Source organism: Oryzias melastigma, linkage group LG11, assembly GCF_002922805.2.
Source record: "Oryzias melastigma strain HK-1 linkage group LG11, ASM292280v2, whole genome shotgun sequence".
Lineage (NCBI taxonomy): Eukaryota > Metazoa > Chordata > Actinopteri > Beloniformes > Adrianichthyidae > Oryzias > Oryzias melastigma.
In genome coordinates, this window is record NC_050522.1 from 1,740,464 (window position 1) to 1,762,417 (window position 21,954).

Below are 21,954 nucleotides of genomic sequence, written 5' to 3' on the forward strand. Positions count from 1 at the left end.
CAATAAAGTGATGAAGTGGTCAAAGTAGTTAATTCTACAGGTACGCCTCAATAAATAAAAGAATTGTGAAAAGTTGCAATAGTTTTTGCAGTCAGTTCAAAAAATGAAACTCACATAGAATCCTTAAAAAGAGACTTTTCTCTCAGAACTTGGTGATTCCAGCCTTTGGATAAAGAAAAGCCAAGATTAAGAGTCAGAAAATATTAAGTTCAATTAAAACCACAAGTTTTCCGCCCAGATGTCAGGTTTCAGAAACCTGCTCGTTTCTATACTTGGTTCTTATTTGGCCGTCTGAATTATTGCATAGCTGTGCTGTGACATGGAGGCTCTGTGTTGAACCCCCAGCTGCTTTGAAAGCTGCCTCCAGCTCACTCTGCTGTTGGTCTGGTGTCTTTCATCTTCCTCTTACCATCAGCCCATTGACGTTCCATCAGGTCCAGGTCATGTGAAAACCAGTAACACCACAGTCACTGAAGTAGCTCGGGTTCCTTCATCCATGGGGGCAGGTGCCAAATGAAACCAGCAACTCGACGAGCGGATGACACAGCACCCAAACCATCAGTGACTGAGGAAACTTCACACTAGACTTTAAGCAAGCAGAGTTTGGAACATCTCCTCTCCTACAGCAGGCTTTGGGGCTTCACTTCCACACTAAGAGGAAACTTTTTTTTTTCACTACATGCTAGCCATTTTGGCAAACCTAAGTCTTCTTTTTTTTGTCTTTTTATGCTCATTTGGCATTTAGCTAATATAGTAGCTGGCTATCAGCTTCAGTGCTTTTAGCTATAAAGTTCAGCGTCTTGAGTTAGCATCTTCAGCAGCCAAATTCAGCTTACAGGATTCACACTACTACCCAGTTGACACCACTAGTTTACAAAACCTACATTTTAGGTTTTCATTACATGTCAGCCTTAATTGTTAAAATTACAAGAAAATTCAAGTTTTATCATTCATGTGGATAATGCTATTTAACAAATATATTTTAGGCTTTGAATTGACTGGCAAAAAACACTGAACTTTTTAAAATGAATTTCAATTTCTTTAAGGATTCCTGTAAGCTTTGATGCGCTTTTAAAAAGGCACTGAACACGGGTTGTTGAACGCTCATAAGTATATGATGTTCACACTAGATACAATTGGAAGATGCATGTTGGGAAATGTCAAAGCGGTGTCAATCTGGTGAATCTTGCTCCAGGCTTTTTTTTCGCAGCTCTATGCCCATTTATGAAAGAGTTAGTGTGGTAGAATTCCAACTGGACACCAACCACAGTTAAGAATTTTTCCTTCATGATCAGTTTTCAAACGGTAAATACTTCAGTGAATTAAAATGAATGCCATCCATGCGTCCCTATCAAATCTGCATCTCTGATTGGTCAAAGTTTATGTGGCACAACCTTCAATGTGCTTTTGTACATAGAGCCTGAAAATGACATTTAAAACTTGTGTAGCGTCATGTGAACACAAGAGCAATAGTTTTGATTGCAGAAGGTCGAAACTTTTTTACATGTGTTTCCCCAAACTTTGTGGTTGGAAGAGGTAGCTTGAACATGTCAGGGCCGGTGTGAGCGCAGCTGCAGTCTTTACCAGGATAAAGACTGCTCTTCCTGGGGTCCACATTTTGAGATGTACTTCTTTAAAAAATAAGTTACTTTTTTAAGAATCAGCAGAGAAAAGCCTCTTCTTCGTTGTTTTACAATTAAAAAAGATGTTTTCTGCAGCAGACAAAAATCAGTCGACACAAAGCATACACAGGCACTGCCAGACTGGGAACTCCTGCCAGTAGAAAGATGACCGCATAGATCCAGGATGGGTAAGTAACCGATGTCAAAGCTGGGAACATTTCCTGTAAAAAATACAATGAGACATGCCGTTAACATGATGTACTGTGCGATACACCATTGCTGTTAACCCTTATATTGTGTTTGGGTCAAAATGGACCCGCTTTCAAGTGTTACAATGGCTCCATTTTGACCCAAATACAATATTAGGGTTAATGTGCACGCTCGTGGCTAATATAACAAACAACGTAAACAAAGATGTGCTGAAGCAAGAGCAGGAAACAGCTTACAGAACTGGCATCCCAGACTAAATAGGTGAGCGTTTCTTGAGCTTGAGTCACCAGGTAGAAAACCAAAATGACCAGGACAGTTAAAGGACTTATGAATCTCCAAGTGACCTGCCAAAAGATGCATGGCTTACGCCCAACCATGAAGGCAATGTCCTCATTGAATCTGGAACAAAAGAGGAGACAATCCTTGTGTTAGACAAGAAGAATGTGCAGTCAGAAACTTGGACTTAGAACAAACCTGTCTATGCCGTAGATGTAAACGACAGCTATCATCTCAAACAACCCAATGGTCAGCAGTGGAACGGACCCAGCAAAGTTGTCAAAGAGAGTAACCCAGTGGATTCCTGAACGCTGAGCAAACAGGAGGCTGATGATGAAGGAAACCACACAGGTGAGTCCTGAAATGGACACACAGACAGCAGGGGTTTGTGTAACAAACAAAGAAGAAAACACTTTGGTTTGGTACAACTCCAAGAAGTTTTCAAAAGCAGTTAAGTTACCCGTTAAAGCTTCCTGAGGAAAGTTCTTTGGGACCAATTTCAGGTCCTTCAAGGGGACCACCACTCCCTCAATGTTCCCAAACAGGGTTGAAAGTCCTAGACAGAGAAGCATGACAAAGAAGAGGACAGACCAGACGGGGGAGCCGGGCATCTTAGTGATGGCCTCAGTGAAAACAATGAACGCCAGACCGGTTCCCTCCACTCCCTGAACAAACACAGTACAGTCGGTACAAGAGAACATAGACCACATCTGAGGGTCTTATGTCTTCATCAGGAAGATCACCTCACTCAGGAGGCTCTGCAGGTCACAGGTTTGGATGCCCAATCCAGGAAGGACATCAGGATAGGAAGTATTCAGGCTGCTTAAGGCTGCCTCATAGTTGTTTGAAGTGATGTTCATCTCAGGAAGATCAAAGGTGTTTGTTAACGTCAGGATGTTACTGAGGAGACAAGAAGATAAAAGGATGAAGCTGAGCTCATGGTCCAGCCACTTCAAACGGCATAGCCTTCATGCTTATTTTGGTGAAGAGTATGTACCAAACCTCAAGGTGTACTCACTCACTGATGCAGGTGTCATATTTCTCAGTGGCTCTGAATCCGATTATGGAGTATGTGACAGTTGCAGCATAGACTGAAGTGAGGCCAGTTACAACAGACAGGATGACAGCATCCTGAACACAGTTGTTACTGAGGAAAGAAAGAGTAAAGTCATGGACTCCTGCAGGTCTGGGTGAAGGGAATTCCCTCATCAGGCAAAGTTCAGGTCTCTTACTGAACAGGGTTGTAGCTTGAGAAGGAGATGAGTCCGCCCCATGCCAGACCAAATGCATAAAAGACCTGGGCACCTGCATCCAGCCAAGTTGTCGGTTTCATCAACTCCTTCACCTGTACAGGAATACAATTTTGCTCTTTGTCCAGCTGTAAGTTTTTTTTTTCTATATTCACGTTTAAAGCTCACATCAGGTATAAAGAGGAACTTGATTCCATTCACAGCGCCTTTAAGAGTCAGTCCTCTGATCAGGAAGATGGCCAGCACAATGTAAGGTAGGATAGCAGTGACGTAAACCGCCTGCAAAGATGACAACAAGCATTGGTTAGAGCAGTGGTCCCCAACCAACGGGCCGCGGACCGGTGGTTGGGGACCACTGGGTTAGAGCATGGATGCCCAAAGTCGGCAAATTTGGCCTGCCAAGTATCGGCTGCAGAAACCCATTGATTCTCTATGATGTTCCAAAACTCTACAGCTGTAATATACTTTTGACCTCCGGTGGCGCTGTTAGCACTTTCTTTGCCTGTGGTTATGGGTGAAACCAGAGGTGTAACAAATAATTCGTGGTGCGTACGGATCAATAGCCCCGGTTCGGGCCACACATGTACCGTGGATCATCCCCTCCTCCCGCTGCGTTCCGCTCACGCATTATTAAAATCAGTTCTGTCCACACAGACTGTAGCTGTCGTCAAATTCATGTACTGTACGCTCTTTGTTTTCACATACGTCGCAGTTGCTTCTTCTTCTTCTTCTTTTTTTTTTTTTTACAGTTTTTTTTCACAGTTGCTTCTTGATGGTTATCCAAAACTTGAAGCTCCCGCCGTGTGGGAGGAGCTTCTGTCAAAAGCATTTCCCGAGCTTGTCGTGGGTTATGTGCATACTGAGAGATCAAGTTTATTTATTTTGAAGGGCTGAATGAAAGCATCGGTACACATTAGCATTAGCTCTGCCGCAGATGGTGCTACACTACAGGGACCCACAGTCAGGAGGAGTCAGTACGGCACGCCGGAAGGATCAAAAATCGCTTGGAAAAGCGGGCATTGCAGTGCGTCACTTGCATATGTACTACAGATAATAATAGTTATTTAAAATATTTAAATGTTCCCACAGTACTTTTCAATTCTACAATTGATAAAAAAAAATAAAGTTTAATTTGAACTTTTTCATTTAAGATTTAATTTGGACATTGGGGGAAGGAAAATGTATATTCATCATTCTTTTCTCTCAGTTTTTGTAGTTTTGCTCTCCAGACATGTAAATGTAATCAGAAACTAAATGTTTCTACATTTTTGTTTATGTTCAAAGTTCAGGGATGTGTGAGCTTATATTTGTGCTTTGAAGTATTTTACATATGTTTTCTCAAATATATGTTCTAAAGCGTTTTTAAAAAAAGTAATTTTAGGCTTTTATTTTCTTGTTTTTTGTTTTTTTTTTTTTTTTCATTTTTTACAAATCCGAAAAATGATCCAAACGATGACTCTAGAACCGTGACACGATCTGAACCTTGAGTTCTGTTACACCCCTAGGCGTAAGAACCACCTTTTCTTTGTTTTAGAAATTCCTAAGAGCCTTCACGGTCACTTCTGATGCGACCTTTTTCAGATAGCCAAGATGGAGCGGCAGACGGATAAAGTCAAAAGACCAGCTCCACGTCTCTCATTAGGATCCCAGGTTGTTTTAACTTGCTCGTTTTTCAATTTAAAAAGTCCAGTGAGGCCTTGCTGTTAAAGCTTTCAAAGACAAATGTTATTTACTTTTTATTATTACTTTTTATTAACAAATACAGAATCATAATAATTAAATTTAACCATAAGCTTAATTTTCTCCTTTTATTTAATGACATGTAAAAAATGTTGTATTTGGGATCCCATTTAGATTTTGACCCTTGAAGCAAAACAGTTTGGGCATCCCTGGGTTAGAGGCAAATGAACAGATCTGATTATGAGAGGTTAAAGTTGACTTTCATTCAGACATGTGGATCAACAGGCTGGGATGCACAGTGAGCTGCTAAGCTGATGCCATCCAGAACAGCAAGCAGCTCAAATGCTTCATGAAAATGACTGGTTGCACAAACCTTTCCTGAAGTGCTGATCCCTCTGATACAGCAGATGGCCACAACAGTCCAAGCAGCCAACAAACAGACCACAATGGGCGGATGGATGCCTCCAGAGTCAGCTATTGAGGTGGTGCTATTCAGAGACACTCTGTAGAAGTAGTAATCCACAGTGGAGCTCCTTTGGCACTCTGAGACAAACTCTGAGGACAAATACGCACACATGCATAATTATTAGTACAGTTAAGAGCAAACAGTTGAGTTTAGGTTCTATATAAATACCTGTCTTGCTGTCATTAAGAGGACACTGTGTCCATGGCAGTGGTTCTTGGAATGAGTTGAAGAGATACCACAAAATCCAGCCTATCAAGGTGTTGTAGTACAGCCCCACTAAAAAGGACACCAGCATGGACGCAATACCTGGGAGGCAGCGCTATGAAGTGAACACCTGGCAGGAACACCTTTTCCGTTTTAGTTTTGGTGACTTACCTACTCCAGTCAGATAGGGGCTGATTGCCCTCCACACCCCCACACTGCCTTTTCTTAGGCGCTGACCAATGGCAAATTCCAGCAGAAGGAGAGGCATTCCCTCCAGCACCAGCAGGATCAGGTAGGGAATCAGAAAAGCTCCTAATGATAAAAAGATAGACACACATGAGTTTTAGGCAGGTGAAGATTTATGTAAAGCAGGTTTGAATCATTTATCCTCAAACACCCTTTGCCTTAAACAGCATCAGTTCTTCTCAGCACACTTCCTGACAGGTTTTGAAGGAGGTCAGGTTTGAGGTTGTTCCAGACGTCTTGGGGAACTGCAGATTGAAGTTTCTTTGGCTGACCACTATGTCTACTGTCCTCTGGGTTTCTTTGTGCTTCTCTAAAAAGCGTGGACAGCACATGTTGAAAGCCCAGTCTGCCTTTACACCTTTGTCTGCCTTGCTGAAGCAGGAGAGCTTCGTTGTGTCCTGTTGCTGTGAAACTGTCTTTTACAGCCTGTCACATGAAGCATATTTGAACATTATTTAAGAACTTGAATTCTCTCCTCATGCTCAGGGAAGCATCAAATGGTTTTGATTAGAAGAGGAAAAGGAAACCTGATAGTAAATTAAAAACCCGGGATTGAATCCTTTTAACCCTTTTACCAGCAGAGCTTGAGCTCCAGTCCACTACTGTAACTCTTTAGCCGTTAGATAACTAACAACGTCCAGAGGATTCTGAAGCAAAGACGAGCAGAATTTGGCATGTGCAACACTTCAGAGAGAAGTCATTGCATGATCAAGGTTTTGCATATTGGCACAAAGCCGATATGAAAAGCTGCTTTTCTCTGCGTAAGAATCAGGTTGATCAAGAACGTTCATTGTTACGGTGCTTCAAAGAGCGTGTTATTAAGGTGTCACCAGCAACATCTCTGGTGTTAAAGGGTTAAAAAAACAAACTTTTTGTGATGGTTTTAGAATTGCCTTTTTTATTGTTCATGTTTCGGGTTTAACCAAGCTTCATACTTCATTTCCAAATTTGATGCTATTCTGGAAGTGATGAATGTTGCACTTCCTCAAATGACCACTGGGGGCAGCAAACTAAAGAAAGCATTTTCCATTATAAAATCTGAATTCACCCCATGAATCAGTTCAGTTATTTTGGTTCCTTTTCTAATCATGACAAACTTGTAACAGGGGAGATAGTTTTTTTTTAATCAATTGTTACGATGAATTCAGAATGAAACGTTTTGTTTGACAGGTGGTTGGAGGTGTTACAGACTTTACTTTGGATTCAAACAAAAACAGTAACAGTTTATTCTTAACATCTTCAACAAGGAAAAGCATAAATGGGTACAAATAATTCAAGCTTGTACTTTTTGCTTTTGGAAGGATCAGGAAAATTAGTTCCGAGGAACGAGAGTTTTATAATTTATTAAAAAAGTCAATATTGATCCAATGTTTAATATTACAGTAATAAACAACAAAGCAATGGTTTCATAGGTGAAACAGTTGTGAATTCACATGATGGCACTAGATGACGTGTCCTTGAACACTAAAATCAACAGTGAAGTGACAAAACTCTTCTAAAAAACATTATGACTCTGGAGCAGCAGCAGCTGATCTTAAGGCGTCCACAGAGTAACATACAGTAGTATCATTATTATCTTATTTCTGAACATAAAATTGACAACATTTTGGCCTTTGTGTGACGTACATTTGCACCACAGCCTTCGTTTTCTTTAGAATTAGACCTCATGACAACAGGAAGATATTGTTGTTGATTTATTCTATAAAAATGAATTTTTAAAATCGTTCTTTATTGAACCCAAATTTAAAATCCGGATTTGCTTTACTGTAATGCACTTTGTTTTATAGAAGGTGGATCCTGCAGAAAGTGCTGGATTAAAAGATGAAGATGGATTCATCAGATGCATTTGAAGCAGAAATCCCCTGAAGTTCAGATTTATCCTGAGAGAAAGGCTGCTGGCCCTGAAGCTCCACAACAGAAGAACCATGAGAATTATTGATGCGGCTCAGTAGCTAACGCTGTTCCACGCATGAATTAGTGACTTATTCAACTTTTTCTTCAGCTGTGGGCACAAATGAGCAGTGATTTACTCTAAGGTGAGACGGTCCAGCAGCTCTCCGTTTACACATTTTTTAGTCCTTTTGGCCTCTTGGCTCTTCTCCAAAAATGACGTGTAAAAGACACACAACAAAAGCAAAACTTCTGCAGGTTTCTACTGTCATGTTTGGATTTGTCATCAGTCGACCTCCACATCTTACCTCCTCCATGGCTTTGGCACAAATAGGGGAATCGCCACACATTTCCCAGACCAATGCAAAAGCCCACACAGGTCAGGATGTACTGCGCTTTGTTGTCCCACTGGGGACCGTCCTTCGTCTCCTTCTCCATCCTCTCCAGGTCAGCGTAGCTCGGGATCCGAAGATCCAATTCGGGGTTTGGCAGCAGCAGCTTCATGGTGACATGTGCACTGAGGCAGTGAGGCTTACAGGCTGCAGCAGAGCGTGGGGTTAAGTGTGCACACACCGGAACACTGAGCTCAGCTATCTCCACACAAATTTATGATCTTTTACTACTGTCCCCACATGCCACAGATTAACCAGCAGCTCTTAGTTATTAATAGTCTTACTATGCAAAAAAGAAGATAAACTGAACCTTTTTTCCACAGAAAAGTTCAGAGGAAGTTTTGTTATTCTTTATTTAAATCTGTCTCAATACTTAACAAGAACACCCCCAAACCCAGAAAGTCTGTGTGCATATAGTTTACACAAACTTTTAATGTTTTAAAACTTTGTTTTTTATAGTTTAATAGCCATTTTGAGTTTTCTTTTTGTAGTGACCGCGTATTGACTCAGAAATGTTTTTGATAACAACAGGTACATGCAGTACATTCTGATGTTGGGGAAATGGTAGAATTATAAAAAACGATCATCTCTGAGACATCAGAGAATGAGATGAGTCTCAGCATAAATCTGGATGTTTGTTAATGATCAATTCAAAGGAAACACTTATTTACTCCGTTTATATTCTGTGAAGAAGTGAGACTGAGATCATGTAGAATGATGCAGAATAATTGACAAATTACTTTTTACATAATAATTGTTAAATGATCCGCAACTGAAATTGTTTTGGGAAGTGGAATATGATGAAAAGTGAGTTTAATCGAATAATCTCTAAATGGCTAATTCAGTCATTTTGGAATAAAATTATATTTTACTGTCAGGCTTCTGATATTTATGTAATTGGATTTGTTAATAAGGTACACCAAAGTATTTTAATCTATAGATTAAATACTTTGCTTGAAACTCCACCTTTTATATTTTATATTAATATTTTGAACAATCCCACATGAACTAAAGCTACACTGAAACTGCAGCTTAAAGACCCACTCCAATGAAAATGATGCTTGATGTTTTTACATGTTTAACTTGAGGACACAAAGAAAAGGATCAAATACAAAAATGAAAGTTATTCATATCACTGTGAATCAGGAGCAGATGAAAACGTGCTGTTCAAAAAGCTTGTATTTGTTACCTACAAACTACAGTCAATTGGCCACAGTCTCCTGCTCTGCTCCATTCTGATCTTCCACCTAAAGACAATAGATCCATGAACGTCTTTGTTTTCCTGGTCTGAGCTGGAATCTGGATCAGAACTGATCGGCTGGATGGCTCTGATATTGATCACCGTTTTTGTTGCAGCGCTAATGTTAGCTTGGGGATGTGAGGGACAACATTACAAAGAGATGATGGGAAATGAGGGCAGGTTTACTCCGCACCAACAGTCCCGCCCACAACTCAGAGGTGAATTTTTAATGAACTCCTGCCGCTCTGCAGCAACTATGTCCTAATAAATGACAGGTTTTGTTTTATTTGGCTAAAACTGCATCATCATAATGAAAAGACCACTGGGAACGCTTTTATAACATCGAAAGCTGAGTAGAGTGAAACTTTTCATTATTCATGGTGTATTTTATTTATATACTGTGTGTCTTCCTGTAGTTACCGTAGCGTTTATTCCAAAAATTTGTCAGCCGGCCCGGTGTTTGGTACAAACCGGTGTCTAAAGTAACAAACACCTTCAGACCCAGCAGCTAATGGAGACCGGCATCTTTTACAGACTGCCCTCTAGTGTACATGGTGGTCATTTTCTTAGGCTACAGCATAATATTAGTTAGCATGTTAGCACTCTGCTACCAAATAGCAAACCTTTTAAATGTGGCTGCAGCTAACGGCCCCGTCCACTAACATGTTCTCTTCAACAGCTCTGTACAGTTTCAACTAGTGGATCACAAGAGAAGATTTGTTTTCAAGTAGATTTAATTTGAAAAAAAAAAGACAAAATGCAGAAAATATTTGTGACACAAGGTAAAAACAATAAAACATACAATTCTGTCTTTAAAGCGCACAACCAAAACGAAGCTGATGGAGTAATGTGACACCGAACCAACAATCACAAACGATCCATTCCTCTCATTTTCAGAGCCCAACGTTCTGATCCTTCAGCCACATGCTGGGAAGGGAGTGTAAAAAAATAAAAACTTCAGAAATCATATAGCCCACAAGGCTTCAGGTTTTCCTTATTGTGCATTCAGCGTCAAACAAAAAGATAAAATACATTTTTATTAAAAATACAAAAGGAAAACATGTATTGTGCCTCCTATACCAGAATCAGAGTTCGATCGTGTTTCCAACAGCAATATTTCTGTTGTTAAATAATGTGACAAAGCTAATGTAATCTGTTCATTCATTTGAATATATCCACACATTCCTGACAGTGTTCGGAGTTTCTGATCAAAACAGGAACTTTTTTGATCTGCTTTTACAGTTAAATGTAAAAAAAACACCAGAAAATACTTTCCTCTTCAAAAGCAACAAACAAAATCCACGTCACATCAAATACAGGTCTAAAACGTTTGCTCGGTCATTTTTATTTTGGAAGTGACTGTGTCCAATGTGTCATCTCTGTAGTTGTTCTTTTTCTTCTTGCAACATTTGTTTTGTATTAACTTGAAAAGAGCATAGAAGGGGATGCATAAACAGGGGATCCCGGCCAGGATGACGATGATGGCGTAGATCCAGGAGGGGTAAGGACGTTCTTCCAGGGCTGGGAAGTTCTCCTGCACCGTGAGAGAGAGGACAGGCTCAGCCCATGTCCAGAGAAAAGCAGAGGAGCTTCTGTCAACAGGCTGCGACGAGTGCACTCACCGACTGCTGGTCCCAGACCAAATAGGTGGGAGTCTCTGTGACTTCCGTGACAAAGTAGAAAACAAGGATGAAGATCATGATGACGGGGCTAACCACCCTCCACGTCACTTGCCAGAAAATATTTGGTTTGTGGCCGATCATAAACTCAATGTCCTTGTTAAACCTGTTCGGAAGCAATGAAAAAATGGCATAGTGTGTGTGAGCGTGCTTAGGAACACCCATAAAAAATGACCTTCTCACTTTATCAGACACAGAACATTAAACAGGTGAAAGGGCGTTTCGCTTTCAGGAGAACTTCACCAAAAACAAAAATAGGTATTTCTATCATACCTGGTTTGATGTGACTAAATTGTGATGTCATAACAACAAACTCAGTAACATTTGAAGACCAAAGAAATGTTTTTGGTTAAAAAATGGACTTATGCAATCAGAGTTTACATCAGCTTTGTTTTCATAAAAGTTTTATTACCAATAAAACAGAGTTTTTCCTCTGTGCCAAAGTATATCTTTAAAAAAGATATTTTATGTTTTGTGAACTAAATATAATGTTATACGTATTTATTACAGAAAAAAACATGGTTGAAGTCCATACTTTAATGAGTCAAACGAGCTTTAGTTATAGAACACTTTGGAGCAGAAATCTCAGAATGTACTGATTCAAACTGACGCTTATAGTTCCTGAACTTTAACTTATTATATTAAATCATCTCTACAGTGCTGCTTAAAATATACATTTACAATTTTTTAAGTTCATCGAAATACGAAACACTGGATTTTTGGTCAGCAAAGATGATTTGTTTTCTAATGTGATTTTCATACCAGAGAGCAGTGGATGCAGTTTATATTTGCCAGAAATAACATGAGTTAAAAAGTTCTGTTATTTCTAAATTAATGAACAGTAATATATAAGTCAGTGTTTGTGATTGAATCACCTCTCAAGTCAGGGAGTCTTTCTAATAAACAATAGTAAACATAGATCTGCATTCAGTAAAGTCAAGGCCCGGGGGCCGGATCCGGCCCTCCTGGCAATTCTATCCGGCCCTCCAGATCATTTTATTTTATTGTTATTAATGACCTGATGTTATCTTGCAGTTATTTCTAACTTGTAGAATTTTGACAAAACATATTTTTACCTAGAGTAAAATATTGAAAGTTATTTAAGGTTTAAGTTGATTTATTCTGGAATAATATTCCTGTCTGTTTTAATTCATAATTATGTTAAAAATTTAAAGTTTTAAAAAGTTTTTAAAATGTAGTTTTAGAGTGTTCAATAAATGTTCATCCTGTTCCCGCGACCTGAGGTGTGTTTTGGATTTTGGCCCTTGTGCGATTGAGTTTGACACTCCTGATGTAGAGCATCAATGATCTAATCCTCTATTTAAATATACTTAAGCTTGTTTAAGGAAGAAAATGAAAAGATGAAAGCCATTTGAATCTATAGATGCTCGAGGTAAAAGCACCACAACAATGTGAAGAGTTACAGTGTACAAGCATAAATGCACATGTGCATACATGACTTAAAAACAAAACTTCAGGCACAGCTTTGCATTTAGAATAAGAGGTGGAGGTTTGAAAATTATTACGACATCTCAGTGTTTCGTTTGTTTTGATATCTTCATTGCTGAACAAAATCTGATGAGTTTGAGATCAAATCCCTGAACAGAAAGAACGTTTGTAACAAAACATGTTTACGAGGTGAACCGCTACGGTTCACTAGCATGTAATAACAACGTCCATGAGTGGTAATGACTTACCTGTCTACACCGTAGATGTAGATGACGGAAATCATCTCACAGAGTGCTATAACCAGCAGAGGAATGGAACCTGCAAAGTTATCGAAAAGAGCCAGCCAGTAGTTTCCTGATCTGAGGGCAAATATGAGTCCCAGACCGAGGGAGATGAAGCAGGTCATGCCTGAAAGAGGACACACGTCACGCTCTGTTGGTACGTTTCCAAGCTGGGTCAAAATATTTCACTTCACCTGTTAGCCATTTTCTACACCTGTGTAAGTAAGCCTTTAACAATGGAGATGTCGCCAGCGACACCTAAATAACAAATAACTCTTTGAACTACCGAAACTCTCCACCCGTTTATACAATCATCCCCGCTGATTCTGACACGGAGAAAAGAAGATTTTCATATCAGCTATGCACAAAGCCACTTTCCCCCGGATCTGATTTACATTGATTGTGTAAACACTTCAGTGTTGTAAAGTCTTGCATATCAGCACAGAACTTCAGAATCCGCTGGAATAACATTAAATGGAGTTGAAGAGTTCTGATAGGTGAAAGAATTTAAACGTTGGGGCTAAAGCTCTGACGTTAAAGGGTTAATCTCTTTAATCTCATAGGGATGCTGGAGCCTATCCCAGTGACAGCAAGGTGAAGGTGGAATACAGACTAGTTATCTTTTGATTAGAAGAACACCTACCAGTAAAGACCTCTTTAGGCCAAGTCTTGGGTAACACCCTGAGCTCCTGCAAAGGAGCCACTACTCCCTCGATGTTACCAAACATGGTTGACAGGCCAAGACAGAACAGCATGATGAAGAAGAGGACTGCCCAAATAGGCGAAACGGGCATCCGGATGATGGCTTCAGTGAAGACAATGAAAGCCAAACCTGTGCCCTCAACGCCCTGCAGAAACAAAGGTTTAAGACGGCCCCTCTCCTGAAGGCGATTTCTACAGAACCGAGCTGACCTGGCTCAGGAAGAACTGCATGTCACACGTCTGCAGGTTCAGTCCTTGAATGATGTCTGGACTGGTCTGGTTGAGGTGAGCCAGAACGTCGTGGTAGTTGTTTTCTGTGATGTTGTTTTCCGGGTAGTTGAAGGCGTTCATCAGCTTCAGAATGTTGCTGGAAAATACAAAACCAGGTTAGCCTCTTCCAGGTGAACCACAGTCACTTTGCATGTCTGTAAAGCACATGTGTCAAAGTCGAGGCCCGGGGCGTATCCGGCACCTCCGGTTAATTCTATTTTATTTATTTTTAAGGTTGTTAATGGCCCGATGTTATCTTGTGCTCATTTATAACTTGTATAATTTTGATAAAATATATTTTTATGGAGAGTAAAATATTGAAAGTTATTTAAGGTTTAAGTTGATTCATTCTGGAATAAAATTCCTGCCTTTTTATTATTCATAATGATGCTAAAAAGTTACAGTTTTAACAATTGGTATTCACCTAGCTTTTGGACTATTTTGGCATTTAGTAAGATTTTTTTTAGGCTATTTTGGAGTTTAGGTAATATTTCAGCAACATGCTAGCTGTTTTGGCAAATTTAGGGGGGTTTTTTTGGTCTGTTTTGGAGTTAGACTAATATTTACACTCTTGCTGTTTTGGTTAATATAGGTTTTCTTACGTTATTTTAAAATGTAGCTATATTTTCAGCTACATGTTAGCTGCTTTGGCTAACATAAGTTTTTTGTTTGTTTGTTTAGTTTTTTAGGCCAATTTGGCACTTAGCTAATCTTATAGCTGGCTCTTATCTTCAGTGATTTCAGCTCTCAACTTCAATATTTTAAGCTATCGATTTCAGCATCTTCATCTATCAGCACTACCATCTTCATCAGCCAAATTCAGCTTCCAGCATTCACACTAGCATTATCACAGGTAATGCTATATATCTAGTTCATAATGATGTTAAGAAGTTGCAGTTGTATAGTTTTAAAAATGTAGTTTTAGAATGTTTAATAAATGTTTATCCTGTTCGACCTCAGGCGTGTTTTGGATTTTGGTTCCTTGTGTGATTGAGTTTGACATCCCTGCAGTAAAGTGTTCTGTCCACTGGAAACTCACTCTCCGGTGCACTCGTCAAACTTTTCCGTTGCCCTGAAGCCGATGATGGAGTAGATCACAGTTGCAGAGTAGACGGACGTGCAGCCATTAATGATGGAGATGAGAACTGCGTCCATTTCACAGTTATTGCTGCAGACATTTCATTGGATGTATTGTAAAGAGAGACTCTTTGAAATGAGTTGACTGTCTTCATGCACAACATTTTACTCACTGGACAGAGTTATAGCTGGAAAAGGAGATGAGACCTCCAAAAGCCAGGGAGAAGGAGTAGAAAACCTGAGCCCCAGCATCCAACCAGGTTGCTGGATTCATCAACTCGTTGACCTAAAAAAGGAATAAAGGAAAAGTGCCTTTCATCATCTGTGGACATTGCTTATGATGATGAGTGAGCGTTGACTGGGTCCCAATGAAATCCAAATTAGCTTAAAAAAATGAAAAAAGCCTAAATTAGTCAAAACATCTAGCATGTAGCTGAAATATGAGCTAAATGCCAAATTAGTCTAAAAAACTAGTAAAATGTCTAATTTAGCCAAAACAGCTAGTATAAAGCTGAAATATTAGCTGAGCTTCAAATTAGTCTAAAAAACTGAAGAAAAAATCATAAACTAGCCAAAACAGCTTACATGTAGCAAAATTATTAGCTAAACTCCAAAATAACCATTTTATTTTATTTGACCTTTATTATACCAGGAAATCCCATTGAGACTTACATCTCTTTTTCAAGGAAGACCTGGGCCAAAAGGCATCAAAGGCCAAGAAATCTTTAGGAACGGCCAAAACAGTCCAAAAAGCTAGCATTAAAAGAGCTGAATATTTTATTAGGAGGTCCAAAAAACGTACGGAAGAAAAATAATAATAATAAAAAAATAAAGAAAAAGTGAATCACTATTAAACCAATAAATATTCTCTCCTCTCCATCATAGTTCAGAATGCAGAGGGTGGAATAAAAATTCACGTTCTGGTTCTCGATCTGCGTTTCTGATAGTGTGTGGAGGCCGAGCCAAATGTGGAGGCAGACGGATCCGTACTTTGGGGACCCCTGCTCTAAAGCACAGAAGTCTACATTTAAATGTAAGTAATGACTTTTGATCTTATCATGACATTTTTTAAGTTATAAACCGATGTTTGATCATTTGAAAGAAATCACTTCCAATCAAATCCAAAGATGTTATGTATTTCTGAGTGCTAGCAGCTACGCGCTAACGTCAATGACCGGCGACTGTTGATGACGTCATCGAGGGTTATAACGTATGATTTTAAAGACACTATTTGTCCATACCTCTCCGTTTGGGGGCTAAATGTTGGGGTAGGGAAGCAGCTCAGACTGGCAGAGGAGCGTTCAGACAAATGGCTGCTGCTTGATAAGTTGGATGCAGTAAATGTGTTTCGCATCAGGGGGTTTTACTGCCTGCTGTGTATGCCGGTGCTGTTTATGACACGTGAATTAGGATAATGGTGTATCTTTAAGGTGCACTGAGTTGCAGTTTTCTTTATCAGCTTTTATTGGTCTTGTGCTGAAGGTTTATGGCGGACGGATAAATGTGCTATCTTTGGTCATTCGTGATGGTTATCTCACGTTTCTGCACACCTCAGGACACCGTGTGTTCAGAGAAACCTGACATTTCTGAAAACCTTCTGCCTCACTGTTAGATAAGATTGAGTGAGTTTACGCAAGGTCACAAGCTGGTTCTTTAAACTGATGGATGCAGTTCTTTGCTTTGGTTACACACCCAAAACACTCATTAGTTGTACACAAAGCTGCAGCTCTGGGTAAATCTGTTTGAATGGAGTGTGAGAACAGTGCCTACATCTGGCGTGAAGAGGTACTTTATTCCATCCGTAGAGCCTTTGAGGGTCAGTCCTCTGATGAGGAAGATGGTGAGGACCACGTACGGCAGAGTCGACGTGATGTACACGGCCTGAGAAAGACGAGAGAGATGAATACTTGAGGAGTGAATATGTGAGCTGCTGTCATCATCAGACCTTTCCAGTCGTCTCGATGCCGCGGATGCAGCAGACGTAGAGCAGAGTCCAGGCGACCACCAGGGACAGAACCATCCACCACTGCAGGCCTCCAGCCTCATCGATGGCTGTGGAGGTGTTCAGAGTCTCTCTGTACCAGAAGTAGTCAACAGTGGAGCTGCGTTCACACTCCTCCAACAACCCTGCAATGACAGCAACAGCGCTTAAAAACAAAATCTTTAATGTACTGTAACTTCCTGTTAATGGTTGAAAAGTTACACAAAATCAAAGAACATAAACACTGGAGCTCAGGTGTTAAAGAGTTAAAACTGAAGAATGATGGACTCCTCGTTGGTTTGTCCTCTTGATTCTTTGCAGACAGACGATGTCTTCTTAAGTCTTCTAAACAAACTGACAAATCTTCTGCTCCTCACTCGTGTTCCTGCTACAATACTGTCATCTGTAAATTCTTAAAGAACGCGTCCAGAAAGACGTGGACCTGACCGGACATACCTGTTTTGTTTGCATTAAGAGGACACTGGCTCCATGGCAGAGGGTCTTGAAAGGAGTTGAAGAGATACCACATGATCCAGGCCATGATGGTGTTGTAGTACAAGCCCACCAGGAAGGACACAAGCAGAGATGCAATCCCTGTAAGGACCAGAAGTTTAGTTCAGCGTGTTCACGATCCAAATGTTTTGAGGGCAGAGATGCAGAACTGAAACAAGCCGTTGAACAGGATCATCTGCTGGACCTTACAGCATGAGGAAAAAGCTGTCATGGAATGCCAGACTTTGTGGACCATCATGGTAGTGGAATGTACGTTATTTTCTTTTACCCACCGACTCCAGTCAGGTAGGGGTTAATGGACCTCCAGACCCCCACGCTGCCTTTCCTCAGACGCTGACCGATGGCAAACTCCAAGTGCAGCAGCGGAATGCCCTCCAGAACCAGCAGGATGAGGAACGGGATCATGAACGCCCCTGGAAGAAACGCGTTCAAGTTCATGCTGAGTCAGCAGAAGGGTTCCTGTCAGAATCCTGATTGGAGTTTTAGTTTAGAAGCAATGAATAACTGCAGATTCAAAACTTTGTCAAATCAAAATAAAAATATTACAAACTAACAACAAACTGATTTTCTTCTTTAAAATAATTGTCTTTAAAGCCCAAGTAGTTCATATTCCATCATGTGTATTAAACTCTTATTTTGTTGTTTTGAACAGCCTGGCTCCCAGATGCTGTGAGGGCTGGAGGTGAAATTGTGTGAAAGTACACACTGCTTTGTTGTCATGCCAAATACAACACAAATGCTTCCATTCAGGCTGGAAATATGTTAAACTGAAACCTACTGCAGCATAACTGACAGGTTTAAAAATTCACAGAGGAGCTGCACATCTCAAAGCATATCTTTAGCTTTTTCTTCAGTTTGGTTTTAAAGAAATGGAAAATGATTAGACTGATAATAAGCAACGTTTTTTTGAAGTCACGTGTTGAAGATCATTCTCTGCATCCTAACAGGTCACAGCTTGAATCATCTCTGTGCCCATAAAATCTCTGATTGCTGCAGATATTTTCCATGTTGACGATGGGCCTGTTATCTTCTCACTCAAACGTTATGACATTAATGGGTTTTCCTATTGATAGCAGTAAATATTATGACCACAAACACGATGTTATTGTTTCCTCGAAAACCTCAACATATTATTTTGCACTAAAAGAACATTTCAGGTCAAATAAGACGATTTTTTAAGATTTCTGTTTGGATGGTTTGTCTGTCCATGCCTGCTCACCTCCTCCATGGCTCTGACACAAGTAGGGGAACCTCCAGACGTTCCCCAGTCCCACGCAGAAGCCCACGCAGGTCAGGAGGTACTGGACCTTGTTGTCCCACTTGGGTCTGTCCCCGGCCTCTTCCTTCTCCATCCTCTCCAGGTCTTTGTGGGTGGGAATTCGCTCATCCAGCCCGGGGTTCGGGAGCTTCAGCTTCAGCTTCATGATGACTCCGGTCTGCGGCGCTGCGGTTTGGTTCTGAGAGTTTGATGGTTCGGTTCTGCAGATGTGCTTCTTCTGTGCAGGCGGGGGGGCTGGCTGCTCTCAGAGGCCTCCCTTCCTCTCTGAGTCCTCTGCCTGCTCTGTGTTTGCTGGGGAGGAGTGTGGGATTGTCACTGCGACCTGTGGCCCCTCCACTGCCGCTATCAGCATCTCATTGGTGCCCGACGATGATGCAGAGTCAGCAGTTTGGAGTGGAAAAGGCACAACCTCCTTGATAATGGCTTCCCTCAGAGGAGGTGCCGTCGATTCCTGTTTTTATGAGAATTTTCTTTCAAAGAGAAAAAGATTATTTAAAAATTATTTTAAAAATAAGCAGTCAGATGCATTTGAATTAAATACACATACATTTTTTTTTCTCACATGTTAGTACGTTTTTATATTTTTTATTACAAACTCAGGTAAAGTACCGCCAAAGTAAGGTACGTATAAAATACATAAATAACTAAAGTAACTGCAAATACAATATATGATGGTTTGTTACAGTAATATTAAATAAAGTCAATTTTGATTCAATAAATACTTTGCTGTTGTTAAATATTTTTTACAAAATTTGACTTTATAATAAACTTGGCTTTGATAAAAGAGTTTTTTCTTAAATTGAAGAAACAGAGAAAAAATCCCCTCTGGAGCCACAGAAACTGTAAGTCAGATGTTTGTGTGAAATAAGTGTACGGTTAAAAGGATAAGAAATGATTGATAATACGTGGGCTGCAAACACCCTTTAATCAGCCGTAAATAATCTCGGCACGTTGTGATTTTATCGTCCTTTGCCGTTATGACGCTCAACATTCCTGAGCAGCAGATCCAAACACTTCATGCTTACGTCATTTGTCTTGGATTTTAGAGTGTTGAGGCTGAATCCAAACCTTCACTGTTAAAATTGAGAGTTTTAGAAGGTCTAATGTCTCCATCAAACCAACATCAGAGGAAGGATGCTTGTTTTGACGTGAGCTTTTACTAAATCTATGAAAGATTTTTTTTTTCCATATTAAAGAGAACCGGATGATTTTTTTTGAGTTTTTGAGTAAACCTGAAAACACGTCTCACCTCCAGCTGGATTTACTGTGGTTTCTTTCGAGGCAGAATTAATGATTTCATTGGACGCTCACTGAACCCGAAATATAGAAACTGAGACTCTCCCAGTCAAAGGTTCATAGTCCTCCATCAAAACGCCACTTTTGGTGAATTCAGCAACTCTGAAGGTGTAGCTTGATGAACAAACCTGCAAAGAAAGTATCTCTGACAGAAGTCGGGAAGTTTCCCTGAAGTGGAGGGAAAAGTTTACGTAGAAGTTAGCAAAATAGCTGAGAATGTAGTACTAGTTATGCAGCTGGTTAAGATGAATATGTGTTAACCTTACAAATAAAGTCTAAACTAATGACTAAAGTTCTCAGAAGACACCGACCTAAAACATCTCACTCTTTCATACACAAGTCAGGATGGATCTATGCTTTCATGTTGTTGATGTTAAATTCTGACCCATCTGAATGTAGCAGCAGAATTAGAGACTCATCAGACCAGACAACGTTTTTCCATCTTCTATCAGCTGGAACCAGTCAGACCATTCTCCTCTGACATCAACAAGACATTTCTTCCCACAGAACTGCAGCTCTCTGGATATTTTCTCTTTTTCTGACCATTCTCTGAGATGGTTGTGGGTGAAGATCCCAGTAGATCAGCAGAAATCCTCAGACCGTCTGGAACCAACAACCGACACCACGTTCAAAGTCACTTCTGTAAGCGCCATTTGTGCAACACATTTTTGTTGTTATTGCCAGCAATGCTACATTTTAAATTTAAAGAACAATTTATGCTTTTATTTTGAAGTCAGTAACTTTCGTTTAGAAACAGGAAATATTTTGGTGATGCAATGTTCCACTTATGAATTCATATTAAATGAATGGACAGCGGAGCCATGCGGTTGTTTTACCGTTCTTTAAGGATGGCATCGTTGGCACCTCTACAGAGCCATTTTAACACGTAGAGCAGTCTCACGTCGTCACTGAGTTTATTTGAGTTCAAGGTTTATAAATGGGCAACAAGAGAGTTCAATGAAGAAAACTACAACTTTAATCTCCTTTCTTCTCCTTCTGATACTCGGTTTAACTGCAGCAGATCGTCTTCTATGTCCTAATTCCCTCCTGATCACTAAGTAGCGCGTTCACCATTTTCTAGCACTGTCCATATCTTCTAATTCCAAAATAGAGTGCACTCGAAATTTCCCAGAAATCTTTACAAAAAACTAGATTAGTGAATATAGACCACAATGCATTGCGGCTGAACAATTTAAAACAAAAAAATGTGTTTAAATGTCATTTCTGAATAAACCATCCATATTGTCACCATCAGAACACAATGGAGTCATGAACGTCGTGAAATGTTTGGATTGATTTCACTTTGTGAAATCGATGACGTCATATCTGGTGTTTAGAAAAACCAAAGAAAAGTAGTGAACAGCGTGTCCGAATTGCCTCTAAAATCCAGAGCACTAGATAGTCTATAGAGTTTATTAGTAGTCAGGGGTTAGGGAGGGATTTCGGACACAACCCATGTCTACATGCCTTCATGGACTGAGCTGCTGCCATGTGATTGGCTGGTTAGAAATGTGTGTTAACCAGCAGCTGCACAGGTGTGCCTAATGTGGCCGGTGAGTGTGCTAACGTCGTTAGAGATTAAGAACATTGTTTCAAACTAAAATAAAGAACCTTCTTCACAGTCTTCATTATCACGAGCTTGCAGGGCTGAACGTTCTGGCTGGCGTCACAGCAGAGATCCTGAGGCTGATATGGAAACGCTGAATGACCCGTCAGGAGAAGATGAGAGATCATCATGAATCCCACTCACCTGTGGATCTGATGGACGGCTCAAAACTGTGGGAATAACTCAGAGTTCTCCTCCTGTGTCTTACCTTCACAGGGAGGATCAGTGTCTGTGGTCACATTGGTAAAGAAATGGTCTCTCTTCTCTTTGTTTTAATGACTTTACATATCCTTTACCTCAAAGGAACAATGTTAAACCTGGATTATGATTAAATTGACTTCTACA

General features: G+C 40.2%; 2 protein-coding genes across 3 annotated transcripts; both read right to left on the reverse strand.

Annotated features, from left to right (window-relative positions):
* Nucleotides 1–714: 714 nt before the first annotated feature.
* On the reverse strand, nucleotides 715–8,405 carry LOC112136303 (sodium-dependent neutral amino acid transporter B(0)AT1). 2 transcript variants are annotated; one of them, XM_024257915.2, is made up of 12 exons: nucleotides 8,153–8,405; nucleotides 5,880–6,020; nucleotides 5,673–5,810; nucleotides 5,412–5,593; nucleotides 3,527–3,637; nucleotides 3,341–3,453; nucleotides 3,127–3,255; nucleotides 2,852–3,008; nucleotides 2,569–2,773; nucleotides 2,307–2,466; nucleotides 2,069–2,231; nucleotides 715–1,843 (listed from the first exon to the last, which is right to left on the reverse strand). In XM_024257915.2, the coding sequence occupies exons 1-12, from the start codon at nucleotides 8,346–8,348 to the stop codon at nucleotides 1,697–1,699; spliced, it is 1,842 nt and encodes a 613-aa protein (XP_024113683.1). In that variant the 5' UTR covers nucleotides 8,349–8,405; the 3' UTR covers nucleotides 715–1,696. The 2 variants fall into 2 exon arrangements, 1 of the variants encoding a protein (XP_024113683.1); XR_004948697.1 differs by lacking the exon at nucleotides 715–1,843 and having other exon boundaries at nucleotides 2,093–2,231; nucleotides 2,307–2,435.
* Nucleotides 8,406–10,790: 2,385 nt separating this feature from the next.
* Nucleotides 10,791–19,090, reverse strand: LOC112136246 (sodium-dependent neutral amino acid transporter B(0)AT1). The gene is made up of 12 exons (XM_024257838.2): nucleotides 18,648–19,090; nucleotides 17,701–17,841; nucleotides 17,372–17,509; nucleotides 16,880–17,061; nucleotides 16,705–16,815; nucleotides 15,108–15,220; nucleotides 14,897–15,025; nucleotides 13,798–13,954; nucleotides 13,529–13,733; nucleotides 12,853–13,012; nucleotides 11,099–11,261; nucleotides 10,791–11,010 (listed from the first exon to the last, which is right to left on the reverse strand). Exons 1-12 carry the CDS (start codon nucleotides 18,850–18,852, stop codon nucleotides 10,798–10,800), a joined length of 1,917 nt encoding a protein of 638 aa, XP_024113606.1. The 5' UTR covers nucleotides 18,853–19,090; the 3' UTR covers nucleotides 10,791–10,797.
* Nucleotides 19,091–21,954: the final 2,864 nt, after the last annotated feature.

Bases quoted from the DNA above. Each gene is read 5' to 3' on its own strand.
- LOC112136246 (XM_024257838.2), bottom strand. From the start codon at position 18,852: ATGAAGCTGAAGCTGAAGCTCCCGAACCCCGGGCTGGATGAGCGAATT. The intron at 17,062-17,371 runs GTATGTCCGGTC...CTGTCATTGCAG, and splicing joins TCTTAATGCAAACAAAACAG to GGTTGTTGGAGGAGTGTGAA. The intron at 11,011-11,098 runs GTGAGTGCACTC...CTCACGGTGCAG, and splicing joins TGGTCTGGGACCAGCAGTCG to GAGAACTTCCCAGCCCTGGA.
- LOC112136303 (XM_024257915.2), bottom strand. From the start codon at position 8,348: ATGAAGCTGCTGCTGCCAAACCCCGAATTGGATCTTCGGATCCCGAGC. The intron at 6,021-8,152 runs GTAAGATGTGGA...TTTTATCATTAG, and splicing joins GTGCCAAAGCCATGGAGGAG to GAGCTTTTCTGATTCCCTAC. The intron at 3,256-3,340 runs GTAAGAGACCTG...TTCTTTCCTCAG, and splicing joins TCAAGCTACAACCCTGTTCA to TAACAACTGTGTTCAGGATG.